The following is a 21,948-nucleotide window of genomic DNA, read 5'->3' on the forward strand; positions in this document are numbered from 1 at the left end:
CTTAGTTTCAATGATCTTTTCTATTGTCTTTTTGGCCCCTATTACATTTATTTCTGCTCTAATCTTTATTTCTTTTCTTCTACTAACTTTGGGCCTAGTTTGTTCTTTTTCTAGTCCTTAAAGTGTAAAATTAGGTTGTTTATTTGATATCTTTGTCTCTCTTGGGGGTTTTTTTGGCCATGCCACGTGGCTTGTGGGAACCTAGTTCCCCAACCAGGGATTAAACTTGCACCCCCTGCATTGGAAGCACGGAGTCTTAACCACTGGACCACCAGGGAAGTCCCCTGAGATCTTTTTTTCTTAATGTCGGCATTCATTACTATAAAATACCCTCTTAGAACTGCTTTTGCTGCACCCCATAAGTTTTTATATGTTGTGATTCTATTTTTATGGGTCTCAAGATAATTCCTGATTTCTCATTTTGACCCATTGGTTGTTCAGGAGCATGTTGTTTAATCTACACATATTTGTAAATTTTCCAGTTTTCTTCTTGTAATTGATTTCTAATTTCATATCATTGTGGTCAGAGAAGATGCTTTATATGATTTCAATCTTATTACATTTGTTAAGATTTCTTTTGTGTCCTATCATATGATCTGTTCTGGAGAATGTTTCATTTACATTTATAAAGAATGTGTATTCTGCTACATTTGGGGTGGAATGGTCTGTATATATGTCTTAGGTTCATCTGACCTTATGGGTAGTTTAAGTCCAATGTTCCTTATTGATTATCTGTTTAAATCATCTCCCCATTCTTGAAAGTAGAGTTTTAAGGTTCCTGACTATTATTAAATTGCTGTCTGTTTCTCCCTTCAGATCTCATGATATTTGTTTTATATGTTTAGGCATTCCTATGTTGGATGCATAAATACAAATATTACACAGTCATTCTTGGTATCCATCAGAGATTGGTTTAAGGAGCCCCCACTGTTACTATAATCAGCAGATACTGAAGTCCCTTAATAAAGTGGCATAATTCAATGAAAGTGGTTGGCACTCCATGTCTGTAGATGCGAAACCCATGGATATAGAGGGCCAAATGCATCCTCTTGATGAATTGGCCCCTTTATTATTATATAACGACCTTCTTTGTTTCTTGTTACAGTCTTTGACTTAACGTCTCTTTTGTCCAATAGAAGTATGACTACCCCTGCTTTTTAAAAATTTGCATTAAGTATCTTTTTCCATCTTTTATTTTAAGACTGTGTGTTCCTTTAAAGCTGAAGTAAGCCTCTTGTTGGCAACATATAGCTGGATTTTTTTTTTTTTTTTTTTTGGTGGCAGGCAGGATCTTAGTTCGCTGACCAGGGATGAAACCGGTGTCCCTGGTAGTAGAAGTGAGAAATCTTAACCACTGGACTATCAGGGAAGTCCCTGGATTTTTTTTTACTACACACTCTCTGTTGTTGAATAATTTAGTCCATTCACATTTAAAGTAACTATTGATAGGTATGGACTTATTATTGCCATTTTGTTATTTTCTGTTTGTTTCATTATTCTCTTGTTCCTTTATTTCTCTCATTCTCTTCCTTTGTAATTTGAGGAATTATAGTTTTCCTTTGAAATGATTTTCTGTAGTGGTATGCTTTGCAATTGCTTTGTCTTTATTTTTTGTGTATCTACCATAGATTGTGTGTGTGTGTGTGTGTGTGTGTGTGTGTGTGTGTGTGTGAGATCTTACAACATAATCATGTATTTTATTGTCTTTTAAAAATGTTATATGTTTATTGGGCTTCCCTGGTGGTGCAGTGGTTAAGAATCTGCCTGCCAATGCAAGAGACACGGGTTCGAGCCCTGATCCGGGAATATCCCACATGCCACAGAGCAACTAAGCCCATGCACCACAACTACTGAGCCTGTGCTCTAGAGCCTGGGTACCAAAACTACTGAGCCCATGTGCCACAACTACTGAAGCCCATGTGCCTAGAGCCCATGCTTTGCAACAAGAGAAGCCACCACAATGAGAAGCCTGAGCACCACAACGAAGAGTAGCCCCCACTCACAACTAGAGAAAAGCCATGTGCAGCAGTGAAGACCCAAAGCAGCCATAAATAAATAAATAAATATATTTATTTATTTTTAAAATGTTATATGTTTATTAATTTCTTTCCTTACAGTTTTATTGAGATATAATTGACATAAAGCACTGTATAAGTTTAAGGCATGCAGCATAATGATTTGACATACATCAATCATGAAATGATTACCTCAATAAGTTTAGTGAGCCTCCATCATCAAATATATATAGAAAATAAGGGGGAAAGATATTTTCCTTGTGATGAGAACTCTTAGGATTTACTCCCTTAACAACTTTCAGATATAATATAGAGCAGTATTAATTATATAAATCATGTTATACATTACATCCCTAGTACTTATTTATCTCATAACCGGACATTTGTACCTTTTGACTACCTTCATCCAATTCCCCCTCCCCTCAACTACTACCTCTCTGGTAACCACAACTCTGATCTCTTTTTCTGTGAGTTGGCTTATTTGGTCTTTTTTGAAGTATGATGGACCTGCAACACTCTGTTAGTTCCTGGCACACAAGATAGTGATTATTTTGTAATGTATAGAAATATCTAATCACCAAGATAAGTGTTACCATCTGTCACCATACAAAGATATTACCTTATTATTGACTGTTTTCCCCATGATGTACATTTCATTTTCATGACTCACTTATTTTGTAACTGGAAGTTTGTAACTCTTCGTTTTCCCTCACCTTATTTCTCTCCTCCCCCATCCCCTCTCCCCAGTGGCAAACATTTGTTATCTGTATCAATGACTGTTTCTGTGTTGTTTTGTTCGTTTTTCTTTTAGATTCCACATATAAGTAAAATCATATGGTATTTTACTTTCTCTGTCTGACTTATTCCACTTAGCATAATACCCTCCAGGCTTATCCATGTTGGCACAAATAGTGAGATTCCATTCTTTTTATGGCTGAGTAATATTCCATTGTATGTATATGTGTGTGCACACGTGTGTGTGTGTCTACATCTTCTTTATCTATTCATCTATCTATGGGCACGTAGGGTTGCTTCCATATGTTGGCTATTATGAATTATGTTGCAAATAACATAGGGATGCATACACCTTTTCGAATTGTGTTTTCATTTTCTTTGGGAAAATACTCAGAACTGGAATTGCTGGACCACATAGTAGTTCTCTTTCTAATTTTTAAGGACCCTCCATACTGTTTTCCATAGTGGTTGCACCAATTTACATTTGTACCAACAGTGCATGAGAGTTTCCTTCACTCCACATCCTTGCCAACACTTGTTGGTATCTTTTTGATAATAGCCATTCTGATGGGTGTGAGGTGATATCTCATTGTTGCCTTTATTATGTTGAAGTATGTTTCCTCTACACCCACTTTGTGGAGAGCTCTTTCAATAAATTGATGTTGAATTTTGTCAAAAGCTGTTACAACATCTATTGAGATGATCATATGGTTTCTATTCTTCAGTTAATGTGCTATATCACAGTGACTAATTTGAGAATACTGAACCATTACTTGCATTGCTAGGAAAAATCCCAATTGATAGTGTTCTCTGATCCTTGTAATGTATCATTGGATTTGATTTGCTAACATTTTGTTGAGGATTTTTGAATCTGTATTCATCAGGGATATTGACCCATAATTTTCTTGTGGTGTCTTTGTCTGGCTTTTGTATCAGGGTAATGCTGGCCTAGTAAAATGAGTTTGGAAGAGTTTGAAAAAGATAGGCATTAATTTCTCTTTAATGTTTGGTAGAATTTGCCTGTGAAGCTTTCTGATACTGGACTTTTGTTTATTGAGAGTTTTTAAATTAGTCATTCAATTTCATGACTGGCATTTGGTCTGTTCATATTCTGTGTTTCATTCTGATTTAGTCTTGGGAAACTATATGTTTCTAGGAATTTATCCATTTCTTCTAGGTTATTCATTTTATTGGCATATAATTGTGATAGTAATCCCTTTTGATCCTTTGTATTTCTGTAGTGTTGGTTTTAACTTCTCTCTCATTTCTGATTTTATTTATTTGGGCCTTCTCTTTTTCTTAATGCATCTGACTAAATGTTCATCAATTTTGTTTCTTTTCAGAGAACCAGTTTTTAGTTTCATTGATCTTTTCTACCGTTGTTTTAGTCTGTGTTTCATTTATTTCTGCTCTGATCTTTATTCTTTCCTTCCTTCTACTAACTTTGTTTTTCTATTTGTTCTTTTCCTAGTTCCTTTAGGTGTAAGTTTAGGTTGAGATTTTTCTTGATTCCTGAGATAGGCTTGTATTGCTATACAATTCCCTCTTAGAACTGCTTTTGCTGCCTATCATAGATTTTGAATCATTGTGTCTTTGTTGTCATTTGTATGCAGGTATTTTTTTTATTTCCTCTTTGATTTCTTCAGTGACTCATTGATTATATAGTACCATATGGTTTAGCCTACATATGTTTGTAGGTTTTTTTTTTATCAGATATTCCATTTTTAGTCTCATATCATTGTGGATGGAAAAGATGCTTGATATGATTTCAGTTTTCTTAAATGTATTGAGGCTTGTTTTTTGGCCTAGCATGCAGTGTATTCTGGAGAAAGTTCCATGTGTACTTCAAAAGAATGTATATGTTGCTGTTTTTGGATGGAATGTTCTCTGAGTATTAAGTCTCTCTGGTCTAATGTGCCATTTAAAGCTAGTGTTTCCTGATTGATATTATATCTGGATAATCTTTCCATCGATGTAAGTGGGATGTTTAAGTCACCTACAATTAATACTTGATTTATATATTTAGGTGCTGCTATGTTGGGTGTATATATATTTACAATTGTTATATCTTCTTGTTGGATTGATACCTTTATCATTACTTAATGTACTTCTTGTCTGTTATGACAGTCTTTATTTTAAAATCTATTTTGTCTGATATGAGTATTGCTACCCCTGCTTTCTTTTCATTTCCATTTGCATGGAATAGCTTTTTCCAGCCCCTCATTTTCAATCTGTGTGTGTATTTAGATCTGAAGTGCATCTCTTGTAGGCAGCATATATATGGGTCTCACTTTTCTTATCCATTCAGCCACTCTGTGTCTTTTGATTGAAGCATTTAGTCCATTTACATTTAAAGTTTAACGTTTATGCATTTATTCCCATTTTGTTAAGTGTTATCTGGGTGTTTTGTACTCCTTATTTATTTCTAATGTCTTTTGCTCTCTTCACTTGTTATTTGATAACTATGTTTGGATTTCTTTTTCTTTTGTGTGTATCTATTATAGGTTTTTTGGGTTTGTGGTTACCATGAGGTTCACAAATATACATACGTGTGTGTGTGTATATATATACACACACACACACACACACACACACACATACACACACACGATTATTTTAAGTTGAAGATCTCTTATTTTTTCTCTTCTTCTTCTGGAACCCCTATAATTCGAATGTTGGTGCATTTAATGTTGACCCAGAGGTCTCTGAGACTGTCCTCAATTCTTTTCATTCTTTTTTCTTTATTCTGCTCTGCAGTAGTTATTTCCACTATTTTATCTTCCAGGTAACTTATCCCTTCTTCTGCCTCAGTTATTCTGCTATTGATCCCATCTAGAGTACTTTTAATTTCATTTATTGTGTTGTTCATCATTGCTTGTTTCATCTTTAGTTCTTCTAGGTCCTTGTTAAATGTTTCTTGCATGTTGTCTATTCTATTTCCAAGATTTCGGATCATCTTTACTCTCATTATTCTGAATTCTTTTTCAGGTAGACTGCCTATTTCCTCCTCATTTGTTAGGTCTGGTGGGGTTTTATCTTGCTCCTTCATCTGCTGTGTGTTTTTCTGTCTTCTCATTTTGCTTATCTTACTGTGTTTGGGGTCTCCGTTTTGCAGGCTGCAGGTTCGTAGTTCCCGTTGTTTTTGGTGTCTGTCCCCAGTGGCTAAGGTTGGTTCAGTGGGTTGTGTAGGCTTCCTGGTGGAGGGGACTAGTGCCTGTGTTGTGGTGGATGAGGCTGGATCTTGTCTCTCTGGTGGGCAGGTCCACGTCTGGTGGTGTGTTTTGGGGTGTCTGTGGACTTATTATGATTTTAGGCAGCCTCTCTGCTAATGGGTGGGGTTGTGTTCCTGTCTTGCTAGTTGTTCGGCATAGGGTGTCCAGCACTGTAGCTTGCTGGTCGTTGAGTGAAGCTGGGTGCTGGTGTTGAGATGGAGATCTCTGGGAGATTTTCGTCGTTTGATATTATATGGAGCTGGGAGGTCTCTTGTGGACCCGTGTCCTGAAGTTGGCTCTCCCACATCAGAGAAGCCTCACACAGGCTTCTTGGTGGCGGCAGTAGCCGCCTTAGCGTATCATGCCCGTCTCTGGTTCCGCGCTTTTAGCCGCGGCTGGTGCCTGTCTCTGGAGCTCCTTTAAGCCGCGCTCTTAATCCCGTCTCCTCGCGCACCAGGAAACAAAGAGGGAAGAAAAAGTCTCTTGCCTCTTCGGCAGGTCCAGACTTTTCCCTGGACTCCCTCCCGGCTAGCCGCGGTGCACTAACCCCTTCAGGCTGTGTTCACGCAGCCAACCCCAGTCCTCTCGCTGCGCTCCGACCAAAGCCCGAGCCTCAGCTCCCAGCCACGCCCACCCTGGCGGGTGAGCTGACAAGCCTCTCGGGCTGGTGTGTGCCGGTCGGTCGGCACCAATCCTCTGTGCGGGAATCTCTCCGCTTTTCCCTCCGCACCCCTGTGGTGTGCTCTCCTCCGCGGCACAGAAGCTGCCCCACTCCGCCACCCACAGTCTCCGCCCGCGAAGGGGCTACCTAGTGTGTGGTAACCTTTCCTCCTTCACAGCTCCCTCCCACTGGTGCACCAGGTCCCGTCCCTATTCTTTTTGTCTCTGTTTTTTCTTTTTTTCTTTTGCCCTACCCAGGTACGTGGGGAGTTTTTTGCCTTTTGGGAGGTCTGAGGTCTTCTGCCAGCGTTCAGTAGGTGTTCTGTAGGAGTTGTTCCACGTGTAGATGTATTTCTGGTGTATCTGTGGGGAGGAAGGTGATCTCTGCGTCTTACTCTTCCGCCATCTTCCCCTCGGACCTCCTAATTTTTGACATTTTAATTACAATGTGTCTTGGCATGGACCTCTTTGGGTTGATCTCATTTGTGATTCTTTCTGCTTCCTGGACCTGGATGTCTGTTTCCTTTCCCAGGATAAGGAAGTTTTCATCTATTACTGCTTCAAATAAAGTTATCTGCCCCTTTCTCTCTTTTCCTTATGGGACTCTTATAATGTGTACATTGGTCCATTTGATGGTGTCCCATAAGTACCTTAAGATACCGTCACTTTTTCAATCTTTTTTTTCTTTTTGTTCCTCTAATTAAATGAATTCCATTGTTCTGTCTTCTACTTTGCTGGTCCTTTTTTCCATATGATCTAGCCTGCTTGAACGCACTCTATTGAATTTTTTAGTTCAATTATTGATATCAGCTATGTGATTTCTGTTTGGTACTTTAAAAAATATTTTTTCTCTTTGTTCGAATTGTCACTTTGTTCATGCATTGCTCTCCTAACCTCAGTGAGCATCTTTGTATCTGTTATTTTGAACCATCAGGTAAACTTCTTTTGTGTTTCACTAAGATGTGTTTATGTAAATTTATCCTGTCCTTTTGTTTGGAATATACTCCTATTTCTTCATTTTCCTTAACTTTCTATTTCAGTTTTTGTGCAGTAGATAAAAGACACCTCTCCCAGTCTTGACAGAGTTGTCTCAATTAGGAGATGAACTTTATCTATCAGCCCAGCCTAAGCACCTAGTTGTGTCCTAAATTTTTGTGATTGTCCATGCCTCCTCCTTTATTTTTAGTGGCTCCCAGTAGCTGAGGGTGTATCAAGACCCATTAGTGTCCCAAAGGGGAAGATCACAGTAAGCATTTAGATGCAGCTTGATTGAAGGTGGTCCCTCAAGCAGCAGCTGGGAAAGTAAGTAGTTAAGCCTCTTCCAGGGAGAAAGTGGGAAATGGACATTTTCCCCTGCTCCCTCTATAATGGGCCCAGGTTTATAGCCAGGGGGGAGGGGTGGTGCTCCTTTGTCCATTAAGAACTGTTTCTTTATTTTACACAGTCCTGTGGAAATTGTGAGTGAAAATCCCATTGGCTACTAGAGCCAAGCAATCTGGGGCCCATCTTTCAGTGTCAGCCACAAAACCTGGGGTACCCCAGATGTGTTTACAAGCTCCTTCTAGGGAGATACTGGCAACTTGGTTTCATTATTGGAGTGAGCTAGAGAGAGAAGGTGGGAGGGATATCCACCAACTTCTCTGGTCTCTAGAGAGGATCACAGCTGCCCCTAGATGTCTACCAACTTAGAAGCCAGGCTCTCAAGTGGCAGCTTTTAAAGTATGTAGATAAACCCGTTTCAGGAAAAAACTGAGAGGCTGTTCTGCCTGCTTCATCTGCACTGAGCCCTGGTGGGATAGCCAGTTAAGAATTGCTTCTTTGTTTGCCACAGTTCTGTGGGACTTATGAATGGAAGCCCTTTAGCTATCAGAGTCAGGTGATCTGGGGACCCATACCCTGTTTGGCAGCCATAAAATCTGGGGTGCAGATGTGTTTACATGCTCCTTCCAAGTAAGTACTGATGACTTGTATCAGGCTGGACAGAGAAGGCAGGAGAGGTATCCCCTGGCTTCCCCAGTCTCTTGGGAGGATGCAGGCCAGACCCTAGAGCCATCTAAATTAGAAACCTGGCCCTGAGGCAGAAGCTTTTAAAGTATGCAGATAAACTCTCAGGGAAAGACTGGTGTATGAGTGATTTTGCCTGATCCCTCTGCAGTGAGATAGCCATGGCAGTTCTAGTATGCCCATTAAGAATTGCTTCTTTGTTTGTTTGCTGTCATCTTGTGGTTCTCATGGACCCAAGCCCAGTTAGATTTCTGAGGTAGGTGTTTTGAAACTCCCTCTATTGAGTGTCTTATATGTTGGAATACTAGATATAGGGTCCAAATCCTTTGCTCCTCAGGGAGAACCTGGGAGTCGGGGGTTCATCCCCAATTATACAGCACTGTGTAAGGGGTGGGGGTTATGGCAAGAGTGTGCCTCAACCTTTCCTACCCAACTCACTGTGGCTACTTTTTCATTCATCTGATGTATACGATCACTCAGCTACTTTCCGGATCTCTTTCAGAGGGAATTTCTCCATATGTAGCTGTACATTCATTTTGTCTGTGGGAGTAGGAGAGCTCAGGAATCTCCTGTGTTGCCATTTTGGTTGACTACTACCTCACTGTCTTCTAACTAATCAGGTTGCTCAGTATTTTAGTGTCAAGGAAAAGATTTTTAAAATAAGGTGGGATATATTTATATATCCAGCAAAAATAGATAAAATTATTTTAAAAATAATTATCTTCTCAAAAGGCAGTTTGCTTGAAATAGTTTCAGTATAAAATGTCAAGCTAATGAGAGAATTTTGCATTGTCTTACATTTTGAAATATCTGGAATTTAATGTACTGTCATAGGTATATAAACAGGAACTGGCTTTATGATCCAGATCCATCACTTATGATGTGACCCGTGGCAAACCAATAAACCATCAAAGCCTCAAGCCCTTTTTGTATTTTTAATTTGTAAACTGGAGAACATATCTATCCTGAAGGACTTACTGATAATTAAAATGATCCAGTACACTGTTTCACAACCTAAATGAGGCTCTTTGAAATATTTCCTGGCAAGAGATACCTTTGTAATATGTTGGATATTAGGTTAAGAGCTCCAAACTAAATATACTGTAAAAAATTTACCACTGAACCTCAATTTTTAGCATGACAGTGTGTAACTACAAATAGACTCATTGATAAGATCTAGTTATTCTGAATTCCATGTTATTATAAATAAAGGAAAATAAGGGATTGTATTTTTTTACAGAAGAAAACCATTAAATCTTGTTACATGGAAAATATTCTTAATTTTGAGTGTAAATGATTACATTATAACATCTAATTGAACATACATTTTATATAATACTTTTTGTTTAAAATAGACAAAAATTAGGGATTATATTTATCTAAATCTTAGACAACCACTCACTCAAAATTAATATCACTAAATGATTATGTAATGGTTGTTTGCTTTTTAATACACAAATGGTTTTCTGGTGTTTGTTTATTACGTATTTATCCTGGCATCATAAATAAAATGTACCACATTTAGCCCAATTGTGGCCAATTAGAAATAGGATAATATAAACCCATAATTTATGTATAAAAATATAAATATAATTATCATAAATTACATACCTTAATGGCAAGTATTATAGTCCTCCAAAATTAAAGGGAAAAAAACCAAGTAAATCACATTTATTTTTTGTACTTAAATTGATAATTAAGTTATAAAAATAAAAAAGATGTGGTACTGCCACAAGACATGTCTTGATAAATTTAAAAAGATTGAAATCATACAAAGTATCTTCTCAACCACAATGAAATAAGCTAGAAATCAATGAAGAAGGAAAATTGAAAAGTTCACAAATAGGGATTAAATAACACACTTTAAACAAACAGTGGGTCAAATAAAGTACAAAGGAAATTAGAGGATACCTCATGATGGAGTGATATCACCATCATGATGGTGTGAGTTGTTCCTTTTTTATCTCCCCTTTAATTTAGAACTCTTTGGAGACTTGTTTGTTTGTTAGTGAGCAAAAATGCCTCTCTGCACAGCACATTAGGACACACATGAGATCCATCCATCTGTACATCCGAAAGTGGGTGGATTGGACTTTGGAGAAGGCTACAAAGCCAAGGGGGATAGTGACAGCAGCAGCACCTGGAAGGAGTGACTTCTCTAATAAGAGGTGGAAAGAGAGAGTGGTGAGTGAAAGTCTGCTAGGCCACACAGGCTGCAGCTGGACAGAACACAGTGCTCTTTCTGAGGAGGGACCTCCATGACTGGGAGAGGTCATAGAAGAGGGAAGAAGACACACAAAGAGAACTGAAGGAACACATTTCCTGCTGTCTGCCCCAGGATTTCAGTAAGAGGTCAACCCATAGACCTCTGAGACTCCTTAACTCTAAGATCTCCCTACTGGGCCATGGGCACACCCAAAGCCCCAGATACCAAGCCCATACCTCCCTACACTCTGCCACCCGCTTTTTTTCTTTTTAATGCCAGCATTTTTATGCACATGCTCCCAACTTCGGCAGCACATCAGCTCTGTAAGAGACACTGAAAATTTGTGCTATAGTCCACCTTCTGGAAAACAAAGAAAGGTTTCTAATTGCCAATCTGTTTAACTCAAAGTAAACAAAACCTCCCAAAATAAGAAAGGTGGTGTTTACTACTTCAAATGTGATGACAGAGGCACATTCCATCAAACACTATGAAAAATCATGGTAATTTGGTATCTCAAAAAGAAAATGACAAATCTCCAGCAACTAAACTCAAAGATATTGAATTCTTTTATCAGTTAGATTGCAATATTCCAAGTAGCTGTTATGAAGAAATTGAACAACCTGAAAGAAAACTCAGAAAAGCAAATTCATTGAATGCAGGAATAAAATTAACATACAGGAGGAGTATTTTACCAAAAAGATTGAAATTATTAAAAAAAAAAGAAACAGAAATTCTGGTGCTAAAGAACTCAATAAATGAGATGAAGAATGCATTAGAAAGTATTAAAAATAGAGCAGATCAGATGGAAGAGAGAATTAATTAGTGATCTGGAGGATAGGAATTTAGAAATGATTCCGGTAGAAGAGGAGAGAGAACTAAGATTTCTAAAAAATGCAGAAACCCTACAAGAATTATAAGACTCCATTAGGAAAGCCAAAGTAATAATAATAGGTATGCCAGAAAAAGAAAGGGAGGAGGCACAGAGGGTTTATTTTAAAAAAATAAATAATAGCTGAGAACTTCCCAAGCCTGGGAAGTAATTAAACATACAAGTCCACAAACCTAACAGAACACTTCATTATCTCAATGCAAAAAGACCTTTTCCAAGACATTATAATGAAACTGTAAAATATCAATGATAAAGAATTTTAATGGCAGCCAGGGGGAAAAGGAAAGTAACCTACCAAGGAGCCCTCATTAGGCTATCAGTGAATTTCTCAGCAGAAACTCAACAGGCCAGGAGAGAGTGGGATGAGATATTCAAAGTATTAAAATATACAATTTCCAGCCAAGGATACTCTATCTGGCAAAGTTGTCCTTCAGATATGAAGGAGTAATAAAGACTTTCCCAGACAAACAGAAGCTGAGGGAGTTTGCCACCACTTGACCTACCTTGCAAGAAACGTTAAAAGGAGTACTTCAAGCTGAAGTGCTAATTAGGGAAACATTAAAAAAAAAAGTACACAAAACTGTGATAATTGTGATAGTCAGAATTAGAAAACTGTATGTTAGAATAGTATGTTAAGCACTTAATTCTAACGTAAAAGTTAAAGAGCGTTAAAATATGTATAGCTACTACAATTTGTTAATGAATTCACAGCACAAAAAGGTAATTTGTGACATCAAAAATACAAAAAGGGGAGGAGTAAAAAGGAAGAACATTTATAGCTGAAAAAAGATAAGTTGCTATCAGCAGTAAAAGGACAGTTTTATCTATGAGATATTTTATATAAGCCTCAGGGTAACCACAAAGGAGAAATGTGGAATAGAGACACAAAATGTAAAAAAGGGGGAGACTGAAAAACTGATCACTGAAAACCACCAATATACAAACATAAAGAGAAGCAGAAGGAAAAAGAAAATAATGGAGATACAAAATAACCAAAGTCAAAAGATAAAATGGCAGTATCAAGTGCTTGCATATCAATAATCACCCGAAATGTAAACGTGTTGAACTCACCAATCAAAAGGCACAGGTAGAAATACAATACCCAACTCTGTGCTGCCCACAAGAGACTCATTTCAGCTCTAACTACAGACATAGACTCTAAGTGAGGATGGAAGATGACATTCCAAGCAAGCAATAATGAAAATAAAGTGGGTGTAGCCAAATTTATATCAGAAGTTGACTTCAAGCCAAAAATGGCAACAATAGACAAAGAATGTCGTTATATAATGATAAAGGGGTCAATACTCAAGAAGATACAACAGTCATAAATATATATATATGCTCCCAACACCTGAGCAGTGAAATATACTATGCAAATACTAACAGATCTTAAGAGAGAAATAGACAACAATACAATAATAATCCTTCAATAATCCTTCAGTACCCCACTATCGACAATGCATAGGTCATCCAGACAGAAAATCAACAAGGATATGTTGAAATGTAACCATACTTTAGAACAAGTAGAATATTATGTGTGTGTGTGTATGTGTGTGTATATATATATATATATATATATATATAAAACACATACACACACACATATATATATAAAATATTCCATCCAAATGGAGCAAAATATACATTTTTCTCAAGTACATACAGAATATGCTCCAGGTTAGATCATATGATAGGAAACAAAACAAATCTTAGCAAATTTAAGAAGACTGAAATCATACCAACTATCTTTTGTGATCACAACGGTATGAAACTAGAAATCAAGAGAAGATCTACGAATATGTGGAAACTGAACAATACATTCTGAACAACCAGTGGGTCAAGAAGAAATCAAAAGATAAATAAACTATTTTAAAACAAATGAAAATCCAATATAGACCTTGTGGGATACAGCAAAAGCAGTCTCAGAGGAAAGTTTATAGCAATAAATGCCTATATTAAGAAAGATCACAAATAAACAATCTAACTTTATACCTCAAGGAATTAGAAAAAGAATAAATTATGCCCAAAGTAAGCAGAAGAAGGAAGTAATAAAGATCAAAGCAGAAATAAATGAAATAGGGACCAGAAAAAGCAATAGGATCAACAAAACCAAGAGCTGGTTCTTCAAAATTGACAAAGTTGTAACTACATTTACCAAGAATAAAAAAGAGAGAAGACTCAAAATTCTAAGTGAAAGAGGAGATACTATAGTTGATTCTACAGAAATAATGGGATCATAAGAGATTACAAAACCTGGGAGAAATGCATACATTTCTACAAACACATGACCTTCCAAGCCTGAATCAGGGAGAAATACAGAATCTGAACAGACCAATAATGAATAAAGAAATGGAATCAGTAATCAAAAACCTCCCAACACAAAAAACCCTAGGACCAGACAGCTTCACTGGCAAATTCTACCAAACATTTAAAGAAGAATTAATACCAGTCCTCGTCAAACTCTTCTAAAATATCAGGGAGGAGGGAACAGATCCAAATTCATTTTACAAGGCCAGTATTACCCTGATACCAAAACCAGATAAGAGTACCATAAAAAAAAAAAAGAATGCTATAGGCCAGTACCCCTGATGAATATAGATTCAAAAATTCTCAACAAAATAGTAGCAAACCAAATTCAACAACACATTAAAGGGATTATACATCAGGATCAGTGGAATTTATCTCTGGGATGCAAGAATGGCTCAACATATGCAATCAATAAATGGAATATATCACATTAACAAAATCAAAGATTAAAATCACATGATCATCTCATCAGATGAAATTTAACATCCATTCATGATTTTAAAAATCTCAACAAATTAGGTATGGAGGGAATGAACCAAACTAAGGGCCATTTATGACAGTCCCACATCTAACATTACACTCAATGGAGAAAATTGAAAGCTTTTCCTCTAAGATCAGAAACAAGACAAGGATGCCCACTCTCACCACTCCTATTCAGTATAGTACTGGAAGTCCTAGCTAGAGCAGTTAGACAAGACAAACAAATTAAAGGCATCCAAACTGGAAAGAAAGAAGTAAAATTGTTGCTATTTGCTGATACATGATTTCTAATATGATATTATATAGAGAAAATCCCAAAGAGTCAATCAAAAACTGTTGGAACTAATCAATTATTTCAGTAAAGTAGCAGGATACAAAATCAACATACAGAATTCAGTTGCATTCCTTCACACTAATGATGAAACATCTGGAAAAGAAAGAAAGAACACTATCCCATTCACAACAGCATCAAAAACAAGAAAATACTTAGGAACAAATTTAAACAAGGAAATGAAAGATATATACTATGAAAACTATAAGACTTTGATTAAAGAAATTGAAGAAAGCTCAAAAAAATGGAAAGACATCCCATATTCATGGATTGGAAGAATTAATGGTGTTAAAATGTTCATACTACCCAATACCATCTACAGATTCAATGCAATACTCATCAAATACCAAAGGCACTCTTAACAGAAATAGAAGAAACAATCCTGAAATTTGTGTGAAACCACAAAAGACTCTGAGTAACCAAAGCAGTCTTGAGGAAAAATAAAGTTGGAGGTATGCTTCTGGATTTCCAACTATACTATAAAGCCATAGTAATTTTTTAAAAGTATGGTGTTAGCACAGAAATATACACATAGAACAATGGAATAGAGAGCCCAGAATCAAATCCTAGCATATACAGTAGACTAATATTCAACAAGGGAGCCAAGAACACCCAGTGGGAAAAGGTGCTGGGAAAACTGGAGAAACACATGCAGAATAATGAATTTGGACCACTGTCTCATACCACTCACAAATATTAACTCAAAATGAATCAAAGACTTAAACATAAGATCTGATACCATAAAAACTAGAAGAAAACATAAGAAGTTCCTCAACATTGGTCTAGGTAATGATTTTCTGATATGATGCCAAAAGCACAGACAGCAAAAGCAAACATCAACAGATGAAACAACATCAAACTTAAAAGCTTCTGCACAGCAAAAGAACAATTAACAAAATTAGATAACCTACAGAATGGGAGAAAAATTTTGCAAGCCAATTTTGCGAGGGGTTAAAATCCAAACTATATAAAGAACTCGTACAACTTAATAACAAAACGATAAACAATCCAATTAAAAACTGCATGGAACTAAATAGACATTTTTCCAAAGAGGACATCAGAATAGCCAACAGGCACATGAAAAGATGCTTAACATCACTAATCATCATGGAAATGCAAATCGAAACTATGAGATATCACTTCATACCTGTTATATAGAATGACTATCCTCAAGAAGACAGAAGACAACAGATGCTTGTGAGGATACGATGAAAAGAGAACTTTTATACACTGTTGGTGGAAATGTAGATTTGTCCAACCACTATGGAAAACAATATGAAGGTTCCTCAAAACATTAAAAATCTACCATATGATCCAGCAATTCCACTTCTGGGTATATACCTAAAGGAAATGAAAACAGGATTTTGAAGATATATATGTACACCCATTTTTATTGCAGCATTATTCACAATAGTCAAGATATGGAAACCTAAATGTCCATCAATGGATGAATGGATAAAAAAGATGTGGTGTATAGATACAATGGAATTATATTCAGCCATGAAGAAAGGAAGATATCCTTCCATTTGTGACAACATGGATGGACCTTGAGGAAACTATGCCAACTGAGATAAGTCAGACAGAAAAAGACCAAATACTGTATAATTTGACTTATATATGGACTCTAAAAAAGAAAAACTCATAAAAAACAGAGTAAAATGATGGTTACCAAGGGGTAGCGGGGATGTGGAGGAATAAGATTGAAGTTGTTTAAGGGTCCAAACTTGCAACAAGTAGTAAATAAGCCATAGAGATCTAATGCACAGCATAATTAATATAGACAACAATATTGTACTACAATCATCAAACTTGCTGAGAGACTAAAAATTATCTCAAACACTGAAAAAAGGGATAATTATGCAATGTGATAGATGTACTAAGTATTGCTGCAGTGGCAATCATATTAAAATGTATAAATGTATCAAATTGATACCTTAAATTTATATGATGTCATATGTCAAATATATCCATTTAAAAAACTGGAGAAAAAAAAAAATACATCAAGATGAATGAAAAATAAACAACATACCAAAACTTATGAGATATAGCAAAAGCAGTGCTCAGAGGAAAATTTATAGCTATAAATGCCTATATTGAAAGAGAAAAAAATCCTCAAACCAATAACATAATTTATACCTTGAGGAACTAGAAAAAGAGGAGCAATCTAAACCTAAAACTAGCAGAAGTAAGGAAATAATAAAGATTAGAATGGCAGTAAATGAAATACAGAATAGAAAAACAATGGAGAAAAATCAATGAAACCAAAAGTTGGTTCTTTTAAAATATCAAAAGAGTTGGCAACCCTTTAGCTAGACTGACAAAGAAGATGCAAATAAATGACTCAGAAGTAAAAGTAGAGGCTTCACTACCAACCTTACAGAAAAAAAAAAAGTATACGAGAATACTATGAGCAATTTTATGACAACAAATTAGATAACCTAGATAGAATGGACAAATTTCTAGGAACACGAATTATCTAAACTTCTTAAGAATAAATAGAAAATCTCAACACACTTGTAACAAATAAAGAACTTGAATCAGTAATCAAAAACCTCCCAAAAAGGCAGGGACCAAATGACATCACTGGTGAATTCTACCAAAATTTAAAGAAGTAACCCCAATCTTTGTTAAACTCTTGCAAGAAATTGAAGAGAAGGGAATACTTCCTAACTCATTCTATGAGGCCAGCATTGCCCCAATATTAAAGCCATATAAAGACATCACAAAAAAAAGATTACAGACCAATGTCCCTTGTAAATGTAGATGCAAAATCGTCCAAAAATTACTAGGAAACTGAGTGTACAGTATGACCAAGTGGTATTTATTCCAAGTATGCTAGGGTGGTCTAACATAAGAAAATCAATATTTTGATTAATATACCATATATTATATTACCATATTATACCATATTAATAGAATGCATAAAGGCATTTGACAAAATCAAGCACCGTTTTTACAAAAAATTCAGAATACTAAGAATAGAAAGGAACTTCCTCAACATGACAACGGGCATTTATAAAAAAAACTCACAGGTAACATCAAACTCAGTGTGAAAAACTGAAAACTTTCCCCCTAAGGTTAAGAACAAGACAAGGATGCCTGCTTTAACCACTGCTGTTCAACACTGTTCTAGAAATTCTAGCCAGAACAGTTAGATAAGAACAAGAAATAAAAGGAATCCAAATTGGAAAGGTAGAAGTAAACTTACATATAGAAAATCCCAAAGAATCTAAAAGAAAGCTACTAGAACTAATAAAATATCCAGCAAAGTTTCAGGTTACAGCATCAACACACAGCACTCAGTTGTGTTCACCAACAGAGAACAATCTGAAAAGGATATTAAGAAAGCAGTTTCATTTACAACAGCATCTAAAAGAATAAATAACTAGGAAAAAATTTAACCAAGGATGGTTACTTGTATACTGAGAACTATAAAACATAACTGAGAGAAATTAAAGAAGATCTAGATAAATGGAAAGATATCCTGTGTCCATGGATTAGAAGACTTAATATTGTTAACATATCAGTACTAGCTACAGCTATCAGTAGATTCAATGCAATACCTATCAAAATTACTATAGCCCATTTTTGTAGAAATGGAAAACCTGGTCCTTAATATCAAGGGGCCCTGAGTAAACAAAAAATATCTTGAAAAAGAAGCACAGTGTTGTAGACTCACACTTTCTATTTCAAAACTTAATACAGGAATCAAAACAGTATGATACTAGCAAAAGGATATGGAATAGAAATGGAATAGTAACTCTAGAAATAAACCCATATGTCTATGGCCTCTTGATTTTTGGAAAGGGTGCTAAGGCCATTCAATGGGGGAAAGAATAGTCTCTTCAACAGATAATGCTAGGACAACTGGATTTCCACATGCACAAGAATAAAATTGGACCCCCTACATCATACTTTGTACAAAAATTAACTCAGAATGGATCAGTGGCCTAAGTATAAAACATAAAACTCTTAAAAGAAAATATAGGGGTAAATCTTCGTGACCAAGCAGATTCTTAGCTATGACACCAAAAGCATAAGCAAATAAATAAATTGAATTTCATGAAAATTAAAAACTTTGTGCATCAAAAGGAAATTATCAAGAAGGTAAAAATACAACCCACATAATGGGAGAAAATGTTTGCAAATTATATCTGATAATGGTTTAATACCCAGAATATATAAAGAACTCAAGAAGGCAAACAACCCAGTTAAAAAATGGGCAATGGACTTCAATAGACATTCTTCCAAAGAATATATACAAATAGCCAATAAACACATGAAAAGATACACAACATCATTAGTTATTAGGAGAATTAATGCAAATCAAAACCACAATGAGATTCACACCTACTATAATGACTATAATTTTTAAAAACACAAAATAAATGTTGGCAAGGATGTGGAGAAATTGGAACCCTTGTGCATTGCTAGCAGGGATGCAAAATGATATATTGCACTGGAAAAAAAAAGTCTGGAGTTTTCTCAAAATGCTAAACATATAATCACCATTGTGACATAACAATTCTCTTGTGTATATACCCAAAGGAATTGAAAACGAGGACTTAAACAGATACTTGTATGCCAGTGTTCAATGCAGCATTATTCACTATAGCCAACAGATGGAAACAACCCAATTATCTAGGAACAAATTAATGAATTTTAAAAATATGGTATATACATACAATGGAATATTATTCAGCCATAAAAACGAATGAAGTTTTGATACATCTTGCAGTATCAGTGAACCTTGAAAACATTATGTTAAGTGAAATAAGCCAAACAAAAAAGGATGAATACTGCATGATCCCACTTCTATGAGATATCTTAGAACAGGCAAATTCATAGAGACAGAAAGTAGGTTAGAGGTTGCCAGGAGCAAAGGAGAGCTGGGAATTGGGGAATTATTGCTTAATGTCTACAGAGTATCTCTTTGTGGTAATGAAAAATTTTTTGGAAATAAATAGTGGCAGTGGTTGCTTAACTTTGTGAATGTAATTAATGCCACTGAACTGTGTAGTAAAAATGCCAAATTTCATGTTATTTGTGTTCTATCACAAAAAAATACTTTAAAAAAAAAACACATGGTTCTGGGACTTCCCTGGTGGTGCAGTGGTTAAGACTCTGTGCTCCCAATGCAGGGGGCCCGGGTTCGATCCCTGGACAAGGTATTAGATCCCACATGCATGCCGCAACTAAGAGTTCATATGCCTCAACTAAGGAGCTGGCAAGCCATAACTAAGGAGTCCACCTGCTGCAACTAAGGAGCTGGTGAGCTGCAATGAAGGAGCCCACGAGCTGCAACTAAGGAGCCCACCTGCCACAACTAAGACCCGGCGCAACCAAATAAATAAACTAATTAAAAAAAACAACACACACACATGGTTCTCACTTCTTACCTGGTTACAGAAACAAAACATTTAAGAATTATATAATTTAGCCCAATAACTTAAAAAACGATATTGAAATGTCAGTAGGTGTTATAGAATATGTTGCAACCTGCAATATATTTTAGTTTATTCAATATAAAAAGTTAATTTTGTAGGATTAATAAATATATTTGACCCTGCAATCCTAAAGATATAGAAGATAAAGATAAAACTTTAAATCCATTTTGCATTAACTTTTCATGTCTATTAACAGAATAACTCTATACCTGCTTGTGACTAAAAATATCACTCCACCTCTACTAAGGCTTATTTATATCAATCAAATTTTGACACAGCAGAATTCTTATGTAACATGAAGAATATAGAGCAATAAAAGACCTGCTTTAACCTTTTGTCTGTCCCATCACACACGAAGAATAGGACATATCCCCTTTTTATACTGATTTCAGGGCTCTCTGAGTTAACCTCTAAAGTTTTTTTTCATAAGAACTACAAAATGTACCTCAAATATATTCATAATAATATTCAATATATTCTGAAAATATAGTTGAGAAGCTTGATTTGGGACATTTTCAAAAATATGCTAATATATTCATTCTACTCTCTGAAGTCTATCCTTATATACATACATTCATCCATCCATTCAATAAACACACTTAGTACCCACTATAAGCACTGTGCAAGTTGCTAAAATTACAAAAATGAATGAGATAATTGTTGACAGTCTTTCTGTCTCTGAAAGAATCTTCAAAATATAGAGCCTACTTTATGGTCTTTGATGGTGAATATAAATTTGAACCATATTCTGGGGAGAAAAGGTCATGCCTTGTTTTCTAGAATATGAGAGAAATCCTTATGAGGTAAAATTGTTTTTACAAAATAGAATTTATGAAGAGGCCGAAGTACCTGTATGAGATTCTGGAATGCTGGTTCTTCTTTATATTCTTCCTAAATATGATAGTGACTTGGAGATTTTCTTCACAGTTCTTTCTCACTCTTTGATTTCACACAATGAATTTCTCCAAGAGCTTTATCTTCTTTTTTTTTTCATGTGGGGAAACAAGTCAGTTTCAACTTTTGTGATTATCATCCTTTTCTTTAATAGTTTTAAAAGTCACTTCATTATTTTCAGTCAGAATTAGTTTTTCCCTTAACTTCTAGGTGTTCTGCTCCACATCATCCTAAGCTTTAGGACCGAGGATGACAGAGCAGCCTCTATCTGGTACACTGCTGGTTGTGGAGGAGGAAAAGAGACAGCTGCAGCATGTCAAACTGATAAATGCTCTACCCAGAAGCAACACACAGCATTTTCTTTGGACAGTCGTTTTCGTTTGTCAAGTCTGGTGGCCATGCCTGAGGGGCAGGGAAGTGCAAACAAACCAGGTACCCAAGAGAACAGAATATTTGTGTAAAGCCCTAAATGTACCACAGCCATGAAAATTTTAGTCCAATTTGTTTAAAAACTTGAATAGAACTGATAATGCTATATAAAAATTACCAAAAAGGACTCAAGAATAACTAGAAAACATTAATATACCAACAACTATTAAAGAAATTGATTGGTGTTTAAAAACCTACACCCACACCTGAAACGACTACAGGCCCAAGTGGTTTTATAGGTTAGATTTAGTCAAGCCATCAAGAATTCTAGTTTTATGCAAACCATTTCAGAGAATAAAAAGAGAGCACAAGATTGCCAATGTCAGAACAAAGGCAGTC

General features: G+C 35.9%; 1 protein-coding gene and 1 long non-coding RNA gene across 3 annotated transcripts in view; one reads left to right on the top strand and one right to left on the bottom strand.

Annotated features, from left to right (window-relative positions):
* RNF180 (ring finger protein 180) overlaps positions 1-21,948 on the top strand; it is a 278,091-nt gene that overhangs the window by 246,311 nt on the left and 9,832 nt on the right. Inside the window, exon 8 of one of the 2 annotated variants that reach the window (XM_033852898.2) lies at positions 21,391-21,612. The exons of the other annotated variant lie outside the window; for it this stretch is intronic. Within the exon in view, the coding sequence (XP_033708789.1) occupies positions 21,391-21,612 (222 nt within the window). The remainder of the gene's footprint in view (positions 1-21,390; positions 21,613-21,948) is intronic. 2 annotated transcript variants of the gene reach the window in all.
* LOC141278282 (uncharacterized) overlaps positions 1-21,948 on the bottom strand; it is a 247,517-nt gene that overhangs the window by 7,037 nt on the left and 218,532 nt on the right. Inside the window, exons 6-7 of the long non-coding RNA XR_012330705.1 lie at positions 21,136-21,266; positions 15,987-16,180 (exon numbers count right to left, since the gene is read on the bottom strand). This is a non-coding gene — a long non-coding RNA (uncharacterized lncRNA). The remainder of the gene's footprint in view (positions 1-15,986; positions 16,181-21,135; positions 21,267-21,948) is intronic.

The sequence above is a fragment of the Tursiops truncatus genome, chromosome 3, assembly GCF_011762595.2.
Source record: "Tursiops truncatus isolate mTurTru1 chromosome 3, mTurTru1.mat.Y, whole genome shotgun sequence".
NCBI classification, from domain to species: Eukaryota; Metazoa; Chordata; class Mammalia; order Artiodactyla; family Delphinidae; genus Tursiops; species Tursiops truncatus.